Here is a 17264-nt window from a genome sequence, read left to right as displayed (position 1 = left end):
AAACATGATGTTTCCTGATGAGATCAGTCAAAAAGTGTTTAGTTATATAGCAGGTTTGTAAGGGAAAAAATGGGTGTAAATACGCAACAAAAACGTAGGAAAAACTAACTGACAAACTTTTAATTTTAAGAAAATGAAAACAAAGAATTCGGCTGCGATTCAAAGGTCATATGTCGCGTGATTAATTAATCAACCCCCGAACAAACAGGTTCAAACCTGCCAAACAAGATTTTGCGGTAAACATTCGAATTTCCTGCCTTTCACGTGACGAAGTTCAACCCATCAGATTCTGGAAAATATTAACTTTTAAAACTTTCTATATACTAATGAGTGTTTGTTTCCTTATTGCCTTATACGAACATTACTACATACACCCACCCCCTCTCCCTAGATCCACGCACCTACGAAAATACGTTGTTACTCATAGGATTGTTTTCTCATATATATGTATAACTATATAGGTATACGTTGTTTTTACAGTTATATAGTTGCATAACCATGCAGTACATTATCAGGCAAGAGTTAGAAACTTGTCAGATTGATTTTGACACTGGATGAAACCTAACGGCGATAATTTATTATACGTATATTTCTTATTATAAATTTAGTCGATATTCACGTATAATATATATATATATATATGAATGAGAGAGCAAAAAAGCATTCGCAATTTGTGAGTGGTTTATAATTGAATTATCATACATTTCATTTAGTCTCTATTCTGTACGCAAAATTAGCATAAATCTATATAAAATTCAAATAATTATTATAATATTAAAATAATAATAATAACAGCAATAATATAAACTTATTATACGTCATATATCCAATTTCTATAGTAGTAAAAAAGCTAGACAAAAATATAACATATGACATAGTGTAGGTAAAAGGTTTTTCGATGCTTTCGCGTTTGAAAATTAGGTTCAAGTTAGCACTTTAACTAAAAACTTCAGCAGAAGTCCGTGTGCTTTAAATAAGGCGAATTCAAAAGCAGACCGATTTCAAAATTCTGGCATTCTCAATTCATGTCTCATGCTTGAACTATTTTTACACGCACCTAAGAAACAATTGTGGCCATTCTTAGAATTTAGCACATGTTTATATTATTTAAACTCGTCATTTAAATAGTCTGACTAATTATTGCTTCAGTAAATCAGCTTGTATAGGTACACCACGTAAGTATAGTAAATACTTTCGTGGTGTACACCTACATATTTGATATAATCAAGCAAAATTACACGAATATTATTATCATTATTGTTGCTTTATTCGCATGCATTTTTAAGAGTAAATTATTTGGCAGCCATGCATTTCAGCGCATGTTATAATTATACAGTAGGCTAGCGAAAGAGCGTATATAGTGAAGTGCATGAATGAAAATAAATAAATATTTCATGCCGCATAACACGTAACAAATCGCTGGTATATTAATCACGCTATGATTGGTATGAAGCCAAATTAGGACTTTGGTCTAATATTTTTCCACTACGAACCTCACTTACGTGGCCAGCGAGTGGTAGCTATATATTCAGTTTACGACGAAGGCGGGATATCACTTTTATTTATGAGAGAACTAAGTTGTGTTTGTACTCCCTGTAAGAAAAGTTCCATACTTTGGTAACTCCGTAGTCGAACAGCCTCGTCAGCCTAAAAGAAAGTTTAAAAGAATTATTTCACATACAAAATATATCCAACCTCGAAATATTTAAGCCGTGGATTTTGTTTTCGGCATGTTTGCATTGCATGACAAAAATATCGACAATTTCTTATTTTCATGACGCATATTTAATCACAAGCAAAAACAACTTTTTACCCAGATTTGTGCGGCAATGTTGCAGGCATGTTTTATCCTGAAATACAAAATGGCTAATAATTCAAAAAAAACATTTTTGCCTCAATAAATTCCTGGCGTATATGGGTTAAAAGCCTTGAGAAAGATAGTAATATTCAGGGGTATACGTAATGAAGTACTTTTGAGAACTGCTGTTCAGGGTACGTTATGAAGTACTTTAGGGAACTGCTGTTCAGGGTACGTTATGAAGTACTTTAGGGAACTGCTGTTCAGGGTACGTTATGAAGTACTTTAGGGAACTGCTGTTCAGGGTACGTAATAAAGTACTTCAGGCAACTGCTGTTCAAGTTACGTAATAAAGTACTTTCGAGAACTACTGTTCAGGGTACGTAATGAAATACTTTCGAGAGCTGCTGTTCAGGGAGTAATGGAGTACTTTAGGGAACTGTTGCTTAAGGTACATACGTAATGAAGTAGCTACTTCCGAGAACTGCTGTTCAGGGAGTAATGCAGTACTTTAGGGAACTGTAATTCAGGGTACGTAATGGAGTACTTTAGGGAACTGTTGTTCAGGGTACGTAATGGAGTACTTTCGAGAACTGCTGTTCAGGGTACGTTATGAAATACTTTAGGGAACTGTTTCAGGGTTTTTTTCAGGGTACGTTAATGAACGTACTTTTTCGAGAACTGCTGTTCAGGGCAGGTAATAAAATACTTTAGGGAACTGCTGGATAGTGCAGCGCAGTATAGTAGGGGAAACTCAGCGTACTCTTAATGGATCTTCACAGGTACCTCTCGTTGTTTTACAGTGGTGCACCTCATTTATGAGTACAATGTAGTGCAGTATTTAAGAACCTCCGCTAGGAAACATTATCAGCTGCCTCTACTGCACTACAATTTTAAAATGATTTTGCCGAAATAAACAGAATGGCGGAAAGTTATTTGCAGACAAACTAAAAAGGCCAAAGAAAGGTGAATGAAACCAAAGCATAAAATAATGCATGGATAAAAACATTATTTAGGGAAGTAATATTGAATTGGGAGATAAAACGTCAGCATAAAGAGGCTCTGTTTTGCCTGGATAATTGTATATTGTAACAGAAAGTGCCCACCTTTTCTTTCTCCTTGATATACTGCCCCATTTCTTCTTTCGTCTTTTCTTTAACTGCGCTAACAACATTTCGTGACTTGTGTCGTTCTTCCGCAATTACTTCATCCAAATCATTCTGCATAATAAGTCAAATTCGTGTAACCATCAATAAATGGTTTTAGAATTATTCCACTGTAGAATATTTCACATCAGAATATTCATTAGAACATATATCTTCTGTAAATATATATCAGTTGCAAATTCTGCAATTCGTTATATAGGTATAACTAAAACACAGAGTAATCAATACAGAGCTGGAACTGGTGTACCCGCTTGTAGATTGAAAGTATAAACAAGTGTGTAATTTATTTTAAGCGCGTAAAATGCTATACAAATGACGATATTGTAAGGCTTCAATTATCGAAAATGTTTAAGCAAGAATTAAATTCCAGCAATTTTGAACATTTCAGGCACTTGCCGAGAATGCGCAGTTGGTCGCTTTACGCGCAGGCGCACTAAAAAACGCGTACAAAAAACCGCCATATTTGATCATTACTGTACGCCACCTAGTTCCAGCTCTGTAGTTATTTGCTTTGTGCCCAAGAGTAGGATTGCCATTTGAGCGGTTATTATATTCATTTTGATACCACTCGTGTTTTCTACAATCTGATTGCAGAGTGATTTCTGCCAAAACCGACTTTCATATGCTCGAGGTTGATTTTAAAATTGCTGACAAGAACAGATCAACACACGCTAACAATGTTTTTATCGCAACTCGCACCCCTATTTATCTCTTTGTATTCGTAAATTAGGGGTTGTCAGACAACAATTTTTCTCCAGAAGAAGGAATGGTCAAATGTGGAGGTTCTTTTGGTTTTGGTTAGTTTTCAGGCAATTCATCCTGGCAAGTCAGAATTGTGGGTAAACACCGACAACCACTATTATTTCTATATAAAAACCTCACTTTAGCTCGTTCTTGTTCTTCTTTAAGGACTTCCTCGATTTTCTTGGCGGTCTCCTTTCTCTCCTCTGCAAGATTTTCTTCGAAAATTTTCTAAAACAAAAAGAACTCTTTTACTATTTCTACATTCTATATTTCCTAACAAGACAACTAAGAAATGACGATCTATAAAGCTATCAGAAAAAGAGCAGTAACGTCTGTTGGGTGTTTCGTGAGGCCATTCAGATTTTCGCATGCTGAATTTTCAAACTATTCTTTATATAGCTACATCGAAAAGATTTTGAAAAACTGTCAGGTCTGTTGTTCTTTCAAACAGTGTACATCGAAATGGCCGAGTGTAAAAGCAACTGGCACTATATAAGTTGATAACAAATTATATATGCACGTTCACAGTTCACAGCAAATAATTTGTTATTGGGGCAAGATAAAACTGATTTTAGAAACGAGATGCATGCCGAAGTTTTTTTATGTTTGGACTGCTATGGGTTTTTAGAACTTTTATTAGCATAATATTCCCTCCTTTCCCGTGGGAAGAAATTCCCGTCCCGCACGGGACTGTTATACTTTCTCGTGAACGGTAATGCAACTATACTATAGCTACCTTTTGTTCTGCTATAAAACTTTCAAACTCTTTTTTCTGCTCATTTATCAACTCTTCTGTCAAAACCTTCCCGCGAGCTTGTTCCTCCTGGAAAGTATATAGCATTGGTTTGTGGATAGTGATAAAGGTTATAACTCTTAAGTATTTTTCAAGCACCTTCTTTAATTTCGATTTTTCAAGGACTGTTCAAGTGCCCTTGACATTGATTACTAACATAAGCGCTTCTCAAGGGTTTTAAGCACCTGAACGTGAGTGGCATAAAATTGCATAAAAGTGCCTTTAAAATCAAGTCTTTTTTTGTAAAAAAAATTAATCTATTAAATAACAATTACCTTAATAATATACATTGCCTATGTAAAGATTGACTAAATAATAATAGGTAGGTAAAATGTATAGAAGTGTTTAGATATGTACAATGATGTTCATTATATAGCTATAGAGACCTTTAGTTTGACATTTACGGCAAACGCCAAACCGCTAACAAAGTTTGTGTTTTAACTCCACTATCTTTAAGTGTGCGGCAATTTCGCTTACCTACAAACGTTCTACATAAAACTTGTGATATTCAGCAGTAATGTAAGAAAGCAATAGGCTATTTCTTATGTATTTAGAAAAGCAGCTAATTCAGCTTTGCCGTATATGTTTCACGTTCGCCGTATAAATTTTAATGCTTGAACGGCGGAGTGTGTATGCAGTCGTGCGCAAGAAATCGCTCAGCTTAGCCACTGATCTATGTAAAAGCCTGTAGTGTTCCTATATTTATTTCATTTAAAGGTCCTGGGAACGAGGCTGAACGCGGTTTCAAATCAACTGAGGAACGCGTTCCAAATATTTCATGGAACGCGCATGTAACGCAAAGGAACGCATTTTGGAACGCGTTCGGAACGCTTTCGGAACGCTATTGGAACGCGAACGTAGTGTTAAGTTACTTCTGAGCAGTATTGTACGGTAAGTAACGTGTACTGGCTTTAAGGCAAGTTAGCTTTATTTGAAATAATGACAAGCGTCATAACGTTTCAAGCGTACTGTAATATGTATTGTGCATAGACGTACCATAGTCAGTCGACAAAATTTTCAATGTAAGGTTGATATTATGAGGAGTTTTTAAAAACAGCCTGGAAAGATTGAATGGACAACCTGAATTTGGCGTTGTGCATTGGCAAATTAACGTCTGCATGAAGGTTCGCTGGGACGCATCGCAAAACCAAGTTTATTAAAATGGCGATTTGTGGTAGAAACCATAGTGAGATATATCCGGTATTAAATTGTGATGGAGCAACGATATTTTTATCTCAGCCACACGTTATCAGTCATATTTAGATAACAGGCGCTGGTTGTTCGAAAGGCGGTTAGCCTTTAGCTAAGTTCAAAATGGAAACAAAATTATCTCTTTATTCGAGAAATGAAGTAATATCTTAATTTTCAATGGAAGCACATAATTATTTAATGCATAAAATGCAGGTTCAGTCATTCACAAGATGTATGAGAGTGCTTTTTAAATTTTGGCTTATCCACCGTTTAAGCTAAACGACGTAAGAACAAACGGCCGCAAAATGTATTTATTAGTATAATAATATACATGAAAATGTTTCTCGACTGTGATTGGTCGATTTCAATGCAATTAATCCCGAACAGCAGTGCAAAAATCTGTAACAACAGTGCAAAAATCTGTAACAACAGTGCAAAAATCTGTAACAACAGTGCAAAAATTTGTAACAGACCAATCTGATTGGCTGTCATAAATATATCAGCCAATCAAATTTGAGCTACGTTTTGGCGGGAAAAATATAATGCTTGCCCCAAACAAAACAACCAAGATGGCGACGGAAATCAAAAACGGAAATTTGGATTTTCGCGACTTTTTAACGTTAAAACAATGGTTTCACAACAAAATATTTAAGAAATATAACGTCGCTAAAGGAAATATTCAATATAAAGGAAAAATCGATCAACAAAATGTACATAGGGACAAGAAATACAAGAAATACTCATGTGTTTGTCTCGAACATTTTCATGTTTTATATTATTAACAAGTAATAGTATGGTTTCTCGTGCAATTTGGAAAAAAGCATACACTCGTGAGTTTTTCAAAGACCCAAAATAGCACTCGTTTTTCGGACTCGTGCTATTTTGAGTCTTTGAAAAACTCACTCGTGCATGTTTTTTCCAAATTGCACTCGAAACCATACTATTACCTATACTAATAAAATAAATTAATATCGAAGAGTTGGCCCTCGCTTGGGTACCTAGCCGGGTGTTTGGCACGGGGGTATTTTCCCCAGGCCTTAGTATTTATATGGCTTGCCTTGTTTTTTATCTGCTTATTATTGCTTCGTTCGCCCCGCCTCCCTCCCCTGACATTCCACCCGTCTGGGGATGGTGTCCCTTTACTTTTTTTAGTTTAGCTTTTTTAGGTTCACTTGGTTTGCAAAAGACTCCTACGGTATATATCTAATTATTACTATGTGTGCATCGTGTGTGTTCTTATTTTCCTTCCACGGCTTTCACTTCTGTGATTCCGTGTGACAGTGTGATAACGGGATAGAGAGGGTACCGTTTAGGTTCCATATCTGATGCACGTACGCATGATTGAAAATCACAGTAAAGACTACACATCGCCAATCTCGTTCGCTTCGCCGAGCTCGTTCGCTTCGCCGAGCTCGTTCGCTTCGTCGTGCTGCCGTCTCCATCCCTACCGATCCGCAGCGGGCATAACTAGTTAGGTTACTATAGTCACGGTATTCACTAAGCCTCGCCTAGCCTCGTGGGCCTTATCTGAGTATATTAATCAACATTTATGCATGCGACAGTTGTGACTGAAGAAAAATCTTGTTTACAACGCTGATAATTTCAACGATCAGCAAATATTTAAATCTGTCTTTACTTACCTCCACAGCCTTTACAACAGCTCCTTTTCCACGTTCTCTTTCTTCCGCAAGACAATCTTGTAATTCAGCCTAACATTGAAAATGTTTACACCTGAGCATTTCAAATATAGTTTAGCTTTATATATAATGAGCAGCTATGCACAATACAAAAATATGAGACAAAATACATGTGTACTACAGGGTGTCTCAAAAAAAACGCAATCACTTAAATATGCAGAACATTAATACAGCTCAAAAGCGCAATAGATAAGTACCTCTGGGAATTGAAAATGGCTCTTAATCCTTCATTTACAATGCGAAAAGTCATTTTAGCTGAACTATAGTGCAAACCCGAACAATATTAATATTCTTGCGTTTTTTTTGAGACACCCTGTACACATAAAGGTTAACTAATGACGAATAGGGAGAATATGTGATGATGAGCTTGTATAAAAGCGAAGGTTAAAAAAGTCAGAAATGAGTGACTTTCTTTTTTCATAGTCGAATTCGTTTTTCTGCTGATTTTATCTGGTATAACAATTCCTAGTTACTTGACAAATTTAAGGTTAAAGAGAATCGTAAATATTCAGTCTGACAGACAGTGAGTAGGCGGCTATTTTAATCCAATTCCTTACTTGATGTTTAGCTTTTTGTTCTTCTAAGGCTTCTTCTAATTTCTTTAAGTTATCAGCTTGTTCTTCTTTTACCACCAGTTTAAGATTCTCTCCCTAGTAAACCATATGCACAATGAAATGTTTAGTTATACAGGGTGTCCCAAAGAAATGTCCCTCTATTGAAATCAAGCCTTTGTTAGAATCTCATTGCCTTAATATTATGATAAACCAAAGATATTATGATATTATGATATTATGATATTATGATAATTCAAAGCAAGACGCTTTATTTGAAAGCATCAACCTAATAACTATGCTATGTACACACTACTGCGTTGATCATGCATTCAATTTCCAACAAAAGTTTCATTTCAATCGGAGAGACTTTTTGGGACACCCTGTACAGTAGTTCCCTAATCACTTAATTTAGGAAGAAATTATAAAAAAGTACTAGGTATACGAGTATAAGAGAGCTGTCATCTTTATGTGTTCAATTTGTCTAAGTTCCATTTAATCGATTAAACTAAATTTACTGCTTTGATATTTATATGAGAAACATCAGGCAGACAGATTCTAGCTGTTTGTCATCATCACACTGTTGGCAAGATGGTCTTGCAGCAGGCGTCAGGAATTTCCAGCACAATTCATTAATTTATCTTATAGAAAAAGTAAATTCATAATTTTTGCGCAAAACTCGGCGCTGTTTGCTTACAACGAAAAATTGATTAACAAACTCACGCTCAAAGGCCTGACGACTACGGGTTTTGCATGATGGCGTAAATAAATAACGCGAAAAATGACGGATCTCGTACTTGTATAGTTGCAGACAACTTAACCTCGTGATGTACGAGGAAAACGGCAACGAGATAGCGTAAGAAATACGATAGGTGAAATTGTTAAAGACATTTGTAGAGTAATGACGTTCAGTACTTAAGGCGGTCCCTTCAGAGCTATGAGATAAAACACGATAATGCTGTTGTTCACAAACCTGTTGATTGATAAACGTTGTAAATTTTTCTCTTTCTTCCTCAAGTACTTGTTGTAAATGTTTTTCATTTTTCTCTCGTTCTTGTGCAACGGCTGTTTTTGACAATTCCTAAAATGAGGATCAAAACATTAATTAGGACCCAGTCATACATCTCTAGTCTAACGCCGAGGTTCACAGCTGTGGAAATGGTACACCACTAACACCAGTTGTTTCATCTGCAAAGATACATTTAGTTTATCACCTGCTAAGACAAATATTAGTTCAATAAAAAGTGGTTTCAGAAATAATTAAACAATGGTAATTGCAGGTGAGTATAATTTGGTGCGAAATCGAACGTGTGATCAAAAGTTTGACTTCACGTGAATTAACACGTGATCTCGGATTTCTCCCACAAGCACACAACTCCGCAGCTTAGTAGTGATAGTTCCTAATGAGGAGTATCGTATAAGCGCGTCGAGCGTCGACCAACAACAGCTGGAGGATCTCAGCCTCAGGTGTATTTTTGCGTAACGTTTCATGTTTTTGGTCCTAATAATCGTAAGTTGCTACTCTGATTCTTCTAACCGTCTTAAACATTTGATTTTTGTTCAACGAAGGAAGTGTAATGCCAAATCCCCAAGACGGTAGTTCAGATGCTAAAGAGACAGCTGGTTTCTTGTGCAAACGTTTCTATATCGGCTGGAATAAAGTGTTTCCCGAATGTATTATTGTGTAAAGGAAAGAATCACAAAGACCAGGAAAAAAAGCACAACTGAATATCATCAATGTACTATATTGCGATTGATGTACTATATGACAAACCTTGTATTCTTCCACAATCAATGCAAAAGCTTCTTGTCCTGCCTCTCTTAGGTTTTTCAACTGGTCTTCATGCTTATCCTAAATAAACAAAAGTGCCGCGCTAAATTGCCATGCCTTGCCAAACAAAATACACCTTCACGTCTATATGTACGTGCTCGGTTACTCGTACAACTTAAACCGCTGCCTTGAGGGCGAGCCTTTTTCTTGAGATATAGTTTACTTGCAAAGTTTACTGTTTGTTTACTAAAAATAGTCTGGCTGCAAGACTCAAGTAAATGGTATGCTCAATTCTAAACATTTCACTGCAAGTGTTAATCGTGGTAAACTTTAGCGGCACTACGAAGCACAAGTGAAGCGTTAACGGTATTATATTTGTCATATTTCGTGATATTTGTACATGTTTATTAAAATATTTGCTTAAATTGTTTTGCCTATACGTGTTGTAATTTGTCATATATCTTTTTTCACATAAAACTAGTGAATGTATTTATAAGCTATGCTTTGTGGACACAACTGTAAAAAGATGACTATCTAGAGTTGGTTCTCTCAAAGGCAAAAATCCACCGATATTTAAAAAATCAAAATACCCATTAAATGGAGTCAACCGTATAAGATATGTAAGCACTACAGTACGATTTAGGCCCCGTTTAAACTACACCGGATGGTTTCCGGAGTGGGTCAAATTTTGCAGCTATTAAAAAGCAGTAAAAAAATTTACAGTTAGAGATTAAAATAAATATACGGAGTCTATCAAGACTAATAAGCATTTGCTACTAACCATTGCTCTTTAAAGACAAACGAAGATATCGTGAAAAGCGAATCAGGTATAGTGTAAACGGGGCCTTAGGCTTAGATTTGATAGATTAATACACGCCGCCTTACCTGTAATTCATTGTATTTTTCCTTCTGCTTTTCTATTTCTAAATACTGTTCCTTTGCTACATCTGTTGCGGCGGCATATCTTTTCTTCATTTTCTCCAAGCTCTAAAAAGATATCATTAAACACCTTTAGAAAAAAATGCAATTTTAAAGACAAGGATCTTTTGCTCTTCGATTTTTTAGCGTCATAGAGTACATTACCTCATACACTACATTACCTCATACACTGCATTACCTCATACACTACATTACCTCATACACTACATTACCTCATACACTGCATTACCTCATACACTACATTACCTCATACACTACATTACCTCATACACTACATTACCTCATACACTACATTACCTCATACACTGCATTACCTCATACACTACATTACCTCATACACTACATTACCTCATACACTACATTACCTCATACACTACATTACCTCATACACTACATTACCTCATACACTGCATTACCTCATACACTACATTACCTCATACACTACATTACCTCATACACTACATTACCTCATACACTGCATTACCTCATACACTACATTACCTCATACACTGCATTACCTCATACACTACATTACCTCATACACTACATTACCTCATACACTACATTACCTCATACACTGCATTACCTCATACACTACATTACCTCATACACTGCATTACCTCATACACTACATTACCTCATACACTACATTACCTCATACACTACATTACCTCATACACTACATTACCTCATACACTGCATTACCTCATACACTACATTACCTCATACACTGCATTACCTCATACACTACTTAACCTCATACACTACATTACCTCATACACTGCATTACCTCATACACTGCATTACCTCATACACTACATTACCTCATACACTGCATTACCTCATACACTACATTACCTCATACACTACATTACCTCATACACTACATTACCTCATACACTGCATTACCTCATACACTACATTACCTCATACACTACACTACCTCATACACTACATTACCTCATACACTACATTACCTCATACACTACATTACCTCATACACTACATTACCTCATACACTACATACATTACCTCATACACTACATTATCTCATACACTGCATTACCTCATACACTACATTACCTCATACACTACATTACCTCATACACTACTTAACCTCATACACTACATTACCTCATACACTACATTACCTCATACACTACATTACCTCATACTGTACACTACTTAACCTCATACACTACATTATCTCATACACTACATTACCTCATACACTACATTACCTCATGCATACACTACATTACCTCATACACTACTTAACCTCATACACTACATTATCTCATACACTACATTACCTCATACACTACTTAACCTCATACACTACATTACCTCATACACTACATTACCTCATACACTACATTACCTCATACACTACATTACCTCATACACTACATAACCTCATACACTACATTATCTCATACACTACATTACCTCATACACTACATTACCTCATGCATACACTACATTACCTCATACACTACTTAACCTCATACACTACATTATCTCATACACTACATTACCTCATACACTACTTAACCTCATACACTACATTACCTCATACACTACATTACCTCATACACTACATTACCTCATACACTACATTACCTCATACACTACATAACCTCATCATTACATTACCTCATACACCACATTACCTCATACAGTACAACTCGTATTGCTTTTTAAATCACGTATTGAGGACTATGAAGTTTCCTTAAAAACGTCGTAGGTAGTCATATGGGAGACCGCTACCACGAACAACACAATATGACAAATCTCGTAGCCGTAGCGGGTTTCGCAATCAAATCTGAAACTTTCTATTCCCTTTAACGGTAAATTACCTCTTCTAGTCGAATCTTTTCTCTTTCAGCAAGTGACAATTTTTCTTCGGATATATGCAACATATTTTGATAGTCATTCATTTTTTCATTAGCTTCCTTTAACTCCCCTTGTAAATTATGAACTCGAGTTTCATCCACAGCTGGCGACTGTGCTACTGCAGTCACGGTGCGATGTTCTCTAGATGGTACGGGGGGTGGCGCTGACTGTGGTACGGGGGGTGGCGCTGACTGTGGTACGGGGGGTGGCGCTGACTGTAGTACAGGGGGTGGCGCTGAATGTGTAGTCAACTCGGTGCTCGGCGTAATAAATAATTCGTTTGAAGGAATAAGATTGGATTTGGTGGGCATGTTGCTTTGCTGTGTTTGTTGGTGGTGAGGCAGTTCTCCATGAGAAGAAGTAAGTTGGGAGGGAAGACCACTGAGAGGGTTTGGCTGGGTGGGTGGTCCTGAGGGAGGTTGGATGGACCCTGTAGTAGCGGTAGTTTTCTGTCCAGGTATACCGCTGTGAGCCGTACTAAGCATCGCATATTCCCCAGGGTCATTAAGTAGGTTCGTATCTTGCGTGCGTGGCGGTGGAGAGGGAGATATATTTACACTCTGAGCAGTGCTAGTTGGGAATGCTGGTTTCTGTGATGCAGCTGTTGCTTGGGTATTTAAGGCCGGTTGAGGGGAAGCAGGAAATGCGGTGGCCCAGGGAAAACCTTGTGATGCAGCAGACGAATTTCCAAAAGGGTTTGATGCAGGCGATGCTGACTGAAATGGAAGTAGACGGAAAAGTTTGGTTAGTACAGCACATGACCAAAAATACCATGACTGTATTGTAATAATGTCACGAAAGTAGTATGACTCAGGTGAATACAGTATTACTGTACTATAGTGAACACTGTATATAAATTATTATGATGGCCAATGGTACTCAATCTGCGTTCCTAGATGTACTATCATGTTACACCCTCAAAAATTAATTTAATTGACCACGGTGAGAACGGAAACCACGTCCCTTGCAGGCTTTGCTGGTCCAATGTTCTGCCAATAGAGCTATCTCACGATGACGTTAAATGTTCTCCACAAAAACTAAAGAGGCAATGACTCTTTGTTTGACATCAGCCCTTTCTCGTTTAAGGTCATTTTGAGAAAGGTCTATTCTGCTCTAGCTAGGTGAAGCATGAGTGTCGGACATCTGAGCGTCAGCACCTGAAGCTACTCTAACTACAAGCCTTGGTCAAAATGTCTTGTAAACTGTATGCACAGTTGAAAATTTCTCTCAACGCTTGGTGCAATTCAGTTTAATTTGGGGGGTGGTGGTTGATGTGATATTTCAAAACCCAATCTAACATTTTCGATGTAACTGAACATTATGTCTTAAAGTTATAAGATAGTTTGTATAACTATTGGACAAGTTTGCTGGTTCAATTTAATGTACTGCAGTATTTTTTTATTTTAGCTGGTCTGGTTGGTAGTTATAATAGCACCATCACAATATTTTAATAAAGACACACAGCACCTGGCAGCTTTTTAAAGCTATAAGTGTTGTAAAATTACTATATATGACATAACTATATACAGTATCAAAAATCAAAACCTATTTTGAATAACAATGAGGTGCGATTTAATGTTTTAAAACAAAACAAATTAGTAGACTAGCCTCCCTCTAGTATTATTTATTTTGGATAACTTTGCTATCACAGTATCCTGTTTTCCTTGCAGCAATATTAGCTGATGAACTAATTCATTAGCGTAAGCAAAAATGGTCACTAAGAGTGGTAAACAGGAAACACTTACTTCAAATCCACCAAAATCAGCCCAGTCATCATCACCCTAAAAGATTTTCAAACTTGAATGTAATTAAAACAACTATAATAATTAAATTAAAAATAATAATTAAAACAACTATAAAACGGAAGATGGAAGGAAATGAGGATGCCAGCTATTCGATAAGTGGAACATAAAAATCAGTCAGCAGTCATAAGAGGCCAATTGAAAACTTGGCGGAACTAAACTTGGTGGAAGTGGTTCATGTGTTCCTTAGAATCCTTCTGGAGCAAGTTTAAAGATTTTTTAAAACTCCAGGGCAGTTTAACCCAAGGTGCATACAACATTGTATGTATTGATATGTATGCATTGATATGTATGTAAACTTGAGGCAAGTTGCTTAGTATAGTCAAATTATACAGACACAATATCTGTTACTAGGTAATAAAAGCAAAGGTCGCAATGTGACTGCTGAGGTAAGTGATGTCATAACTTTAGTGCGTCATATATATATTACTAAATTATTATATAGTATTATTATTTATATTATTATTTATATTATATGAAATTCAAGATAGTAGAGGGAAATTTTTATTAAAAAACTGTACATAATATCATCAATTTTACCCTCAAGTATGCAATGGAATTTAGTGAGAAGCCTCTGGCCTGACCTGGGCTGCTGAAGCTCAAAAGTCAAGGGGCATGTTATAAAAACCATTCAGTAATAAATAAAAACGACAAATCGTGTTATAGAAGTGGGAATAAACAAGTACACAGAATATAGGTCGGGTAGATCATTAGATGGCATTCGGTCTCATATAAAAGTGTATCATTTATGTTATGAAGTACGTATACAGCCTGGTGATAAATAAACTATAAATATTTTGAATTTTGATCGATATTTATAAGTGTGTATGTACCACAACAAGAGCAAATATAAACACACCACGCGAGCAATTTTTATAACGGATTATTTCTAAACAGGTAAACATGCTCTTAGTTTCTTGTTAGAATATTAAAATAAATATTAACCCACCTCTTTCCCGACGTCTGATGTTTTAAAGGCTGCCCAGTTGTCCGCCATTTTTAAGAAAATCCTATCTATTAATCTATTGCTTAATTCCGGAGGAGAAGATCAGATATTCCTCAGTTTTCCCATATATTTCGCTAATTTAAATTATTCTTGCCTTCTTTAATAACAATTTTGAGCGAAAGTTCACAACAACTATTCAATGGGCCGCCTATGGAAACAGACACTTCAACAATGCGAATGCCGGGAAGAACAACTTCCCTGGAAAGCCGCTTTATGTTTTTATACTGCACATAATAACAGGTGTCAAATAGGGTCATTAGGGTGGGTATATAGGGTAGGGTGTATTTGAGTTTTATTTAATTTCATAAAACAGTGTTGCATAATCCTCAAACATAGAGTAGAAAGGTAAGAAGAACGTATGCTGAAGCCAGGAAATAAACTGACATCTACAGGCTGAAAAATTTCGTTCCCAGTTCAGCAGGGCCTTGCCGCGCATCCCTCGTGAAAAATCAGTTGATCCTTACGTTTGAACGCCAACGCAAACAATAATTTTCATTTACAATGCGCCTTTTCTAAAATTTGGCAAACATGCTGATGACTTACAGATTTTTCAAAGAATAGGATGTTTAAGAATATAAATATTTTAATCCATATGCCGGTTGTACCTTGAAATCTTTACTCATCTGGAACATTTGCATAGTTTGCCACAAGCTAATTGAGGGTTACTATCTGGCTTTATCAGGCTAAAAAATTTAATATCTGAAATTAATTGTAATTCAATTCATCAGAGTCTCACCAAAGATATCCATATTTTACGAACCGTTTATTGTAAGTTTCACAAAAAGCTCTTCAAAAGTAATTGCTTTAGATTCCACTTTTAAAGGAAAACGTTATAGAAAGTACGAGCTCCCCAATGACTTGGGATTGTCGGGGATGGTTGTGTTTACAAGACCGGAAATCGAAATATTTTACTCTCAAAGGTTCTTTAAATAATATATAACTATAAGGTTTTAGCAGGTCAATTAATTTTCCCACGCATTTTTTCGAGGTTAGATTGAGCAGCAGCACATTTCTCCTTGGACATTGGCCCGATTTATACTAGAGACGGATAATCCGTCTGGACAAATGATCCGTCTGAGTATATAGCTACATAGCTACGATAAACTATCTAAAGACGAACTATGTATAGTAGACGAATGTGTCAAATCCAACAAAATCGCGCGTTTAGAATTTTTCGTAGTTCCCACCCCGTTTTTATACTAACAGACGAATGATGCGTCCAGACGAACTTTCACCCGATATCAGACAAACTATCACGATATCACCCGCTCGCATATTACGACGAGGATGTGACCACTTCTGCCTCGGTTGCAAGGGAATACAGAAACTCTTTGCGCCATCGACAAAAATTGATTCACGAGAAACTGGACACGTCGCAACGTTTCATCAAATACATAACCATTAAGTTATTGTATAATCGTCATTTTTTTAATACAATGACGCAATATGATTGGGCAGAATGTTTTTCTACACTTTTCGGGCCAATCATATTGCGTGTTGCATTTAAGAAAATGACGAATTACAGGCACCCTTGGCATCCAGCATCGAGACAGGAAATTTTGGCAGGAAATGCTTTAAAAATTGCATATACTTTTTGCACTTTTCTACTCTATTTGAACAAAATGTTTTCATGACAATTGAGAAAAACTATCATTGTTTTGTTCTTTAACATTTTTTTTAGTTTTTATCAGGATTGTGCGTATATTTTTCAATCAATTGTTTACATCGTGTACCTCTTCAGAGCTCGTAGAGTTGCCTACCTTATATAATATATGTAGTACATAAACAGGCATGCATACATAATTTTCGCATGTTTCCTGGGCTGCCTATGATTTGACCACGAAAACTGAAAATATTCGTTGATTTTAACTACAGGAAGCTTCAAGAGGTCACCAACAATAAACAAACTT

General features: G+C 36.3%; 1 protein-coding gene across 1 annotated transcript in view; it reads right to left on the bottom strand.

Annotated features, from left to right (window-relative positions):
* LOC114528948 (chromatin-remodeling ATPase INO80-like) overlaps positions 1-15351 on the bottom strand; it is a 28926-nt gene extending 13575 nt beyond the window's left edge. Inside the window, exons 1-12 of the mRNA XM_028550657.1 lie at positions 15298-15351; positions 14292-14327; positions 12510-13262; positions 10597-10698; positions 9715-9792; positions 8914-9021; positions 7947-8039; positions 7333-7401; positions 4445-4531; positions 3847-3936; positions 2905-3018; positions 1614-1647 (exon numbers count right to left, since the gene is read on the bottom strand). Coding sequence (XP_028406458.1) covers positions 1614-1647; positions 2905-3018; positions 3847-3936; positions 4445-4531; positions 7333-7401; positions 7947-8039; positions 8914-9021; positions 9715-9792; positions 10597-10698; positions 12510-13262; positions 14292-14327; positions 15298-15345 — 1612 coding nt within the window. The 5' untranslated portion in view covers positions 15346-15351. The remainder of the gene's footprint in view (positions 1-1613; positions 1648-2904; positions 3019-3846; positions 3937-4444; positions 4532-7332; positions 7402-7946; positions 8040-8913; positions 9022-9714; positions 9793-10596; positions 10699-12509; positions 13263-14291; positions 14328-15297) is intronic.
* Between the last annotated feature and the right edge of the window lie 1913 nt (positions 15352-17264).

Source organism: Dendronephthya gigantea, unplaced genomic scaffold, assembly GCF_004324835.1.
Source record: "Dendronephthya gigantea isolate DGI-Jeju-01 unplaced genomic scaffold, DenGig_1.0 000052F, whole genome shotgun sequence".
NCBI lineage: Eukaryota > Metazoa > Cnidaria > Anthozoa > Malacalcyonacea > Nephtheidae > Dendronephthya > Dendronephthya gigantea.
This window is presented reverse-complemented; position numbering and strand designations above follow the sequence as displayed.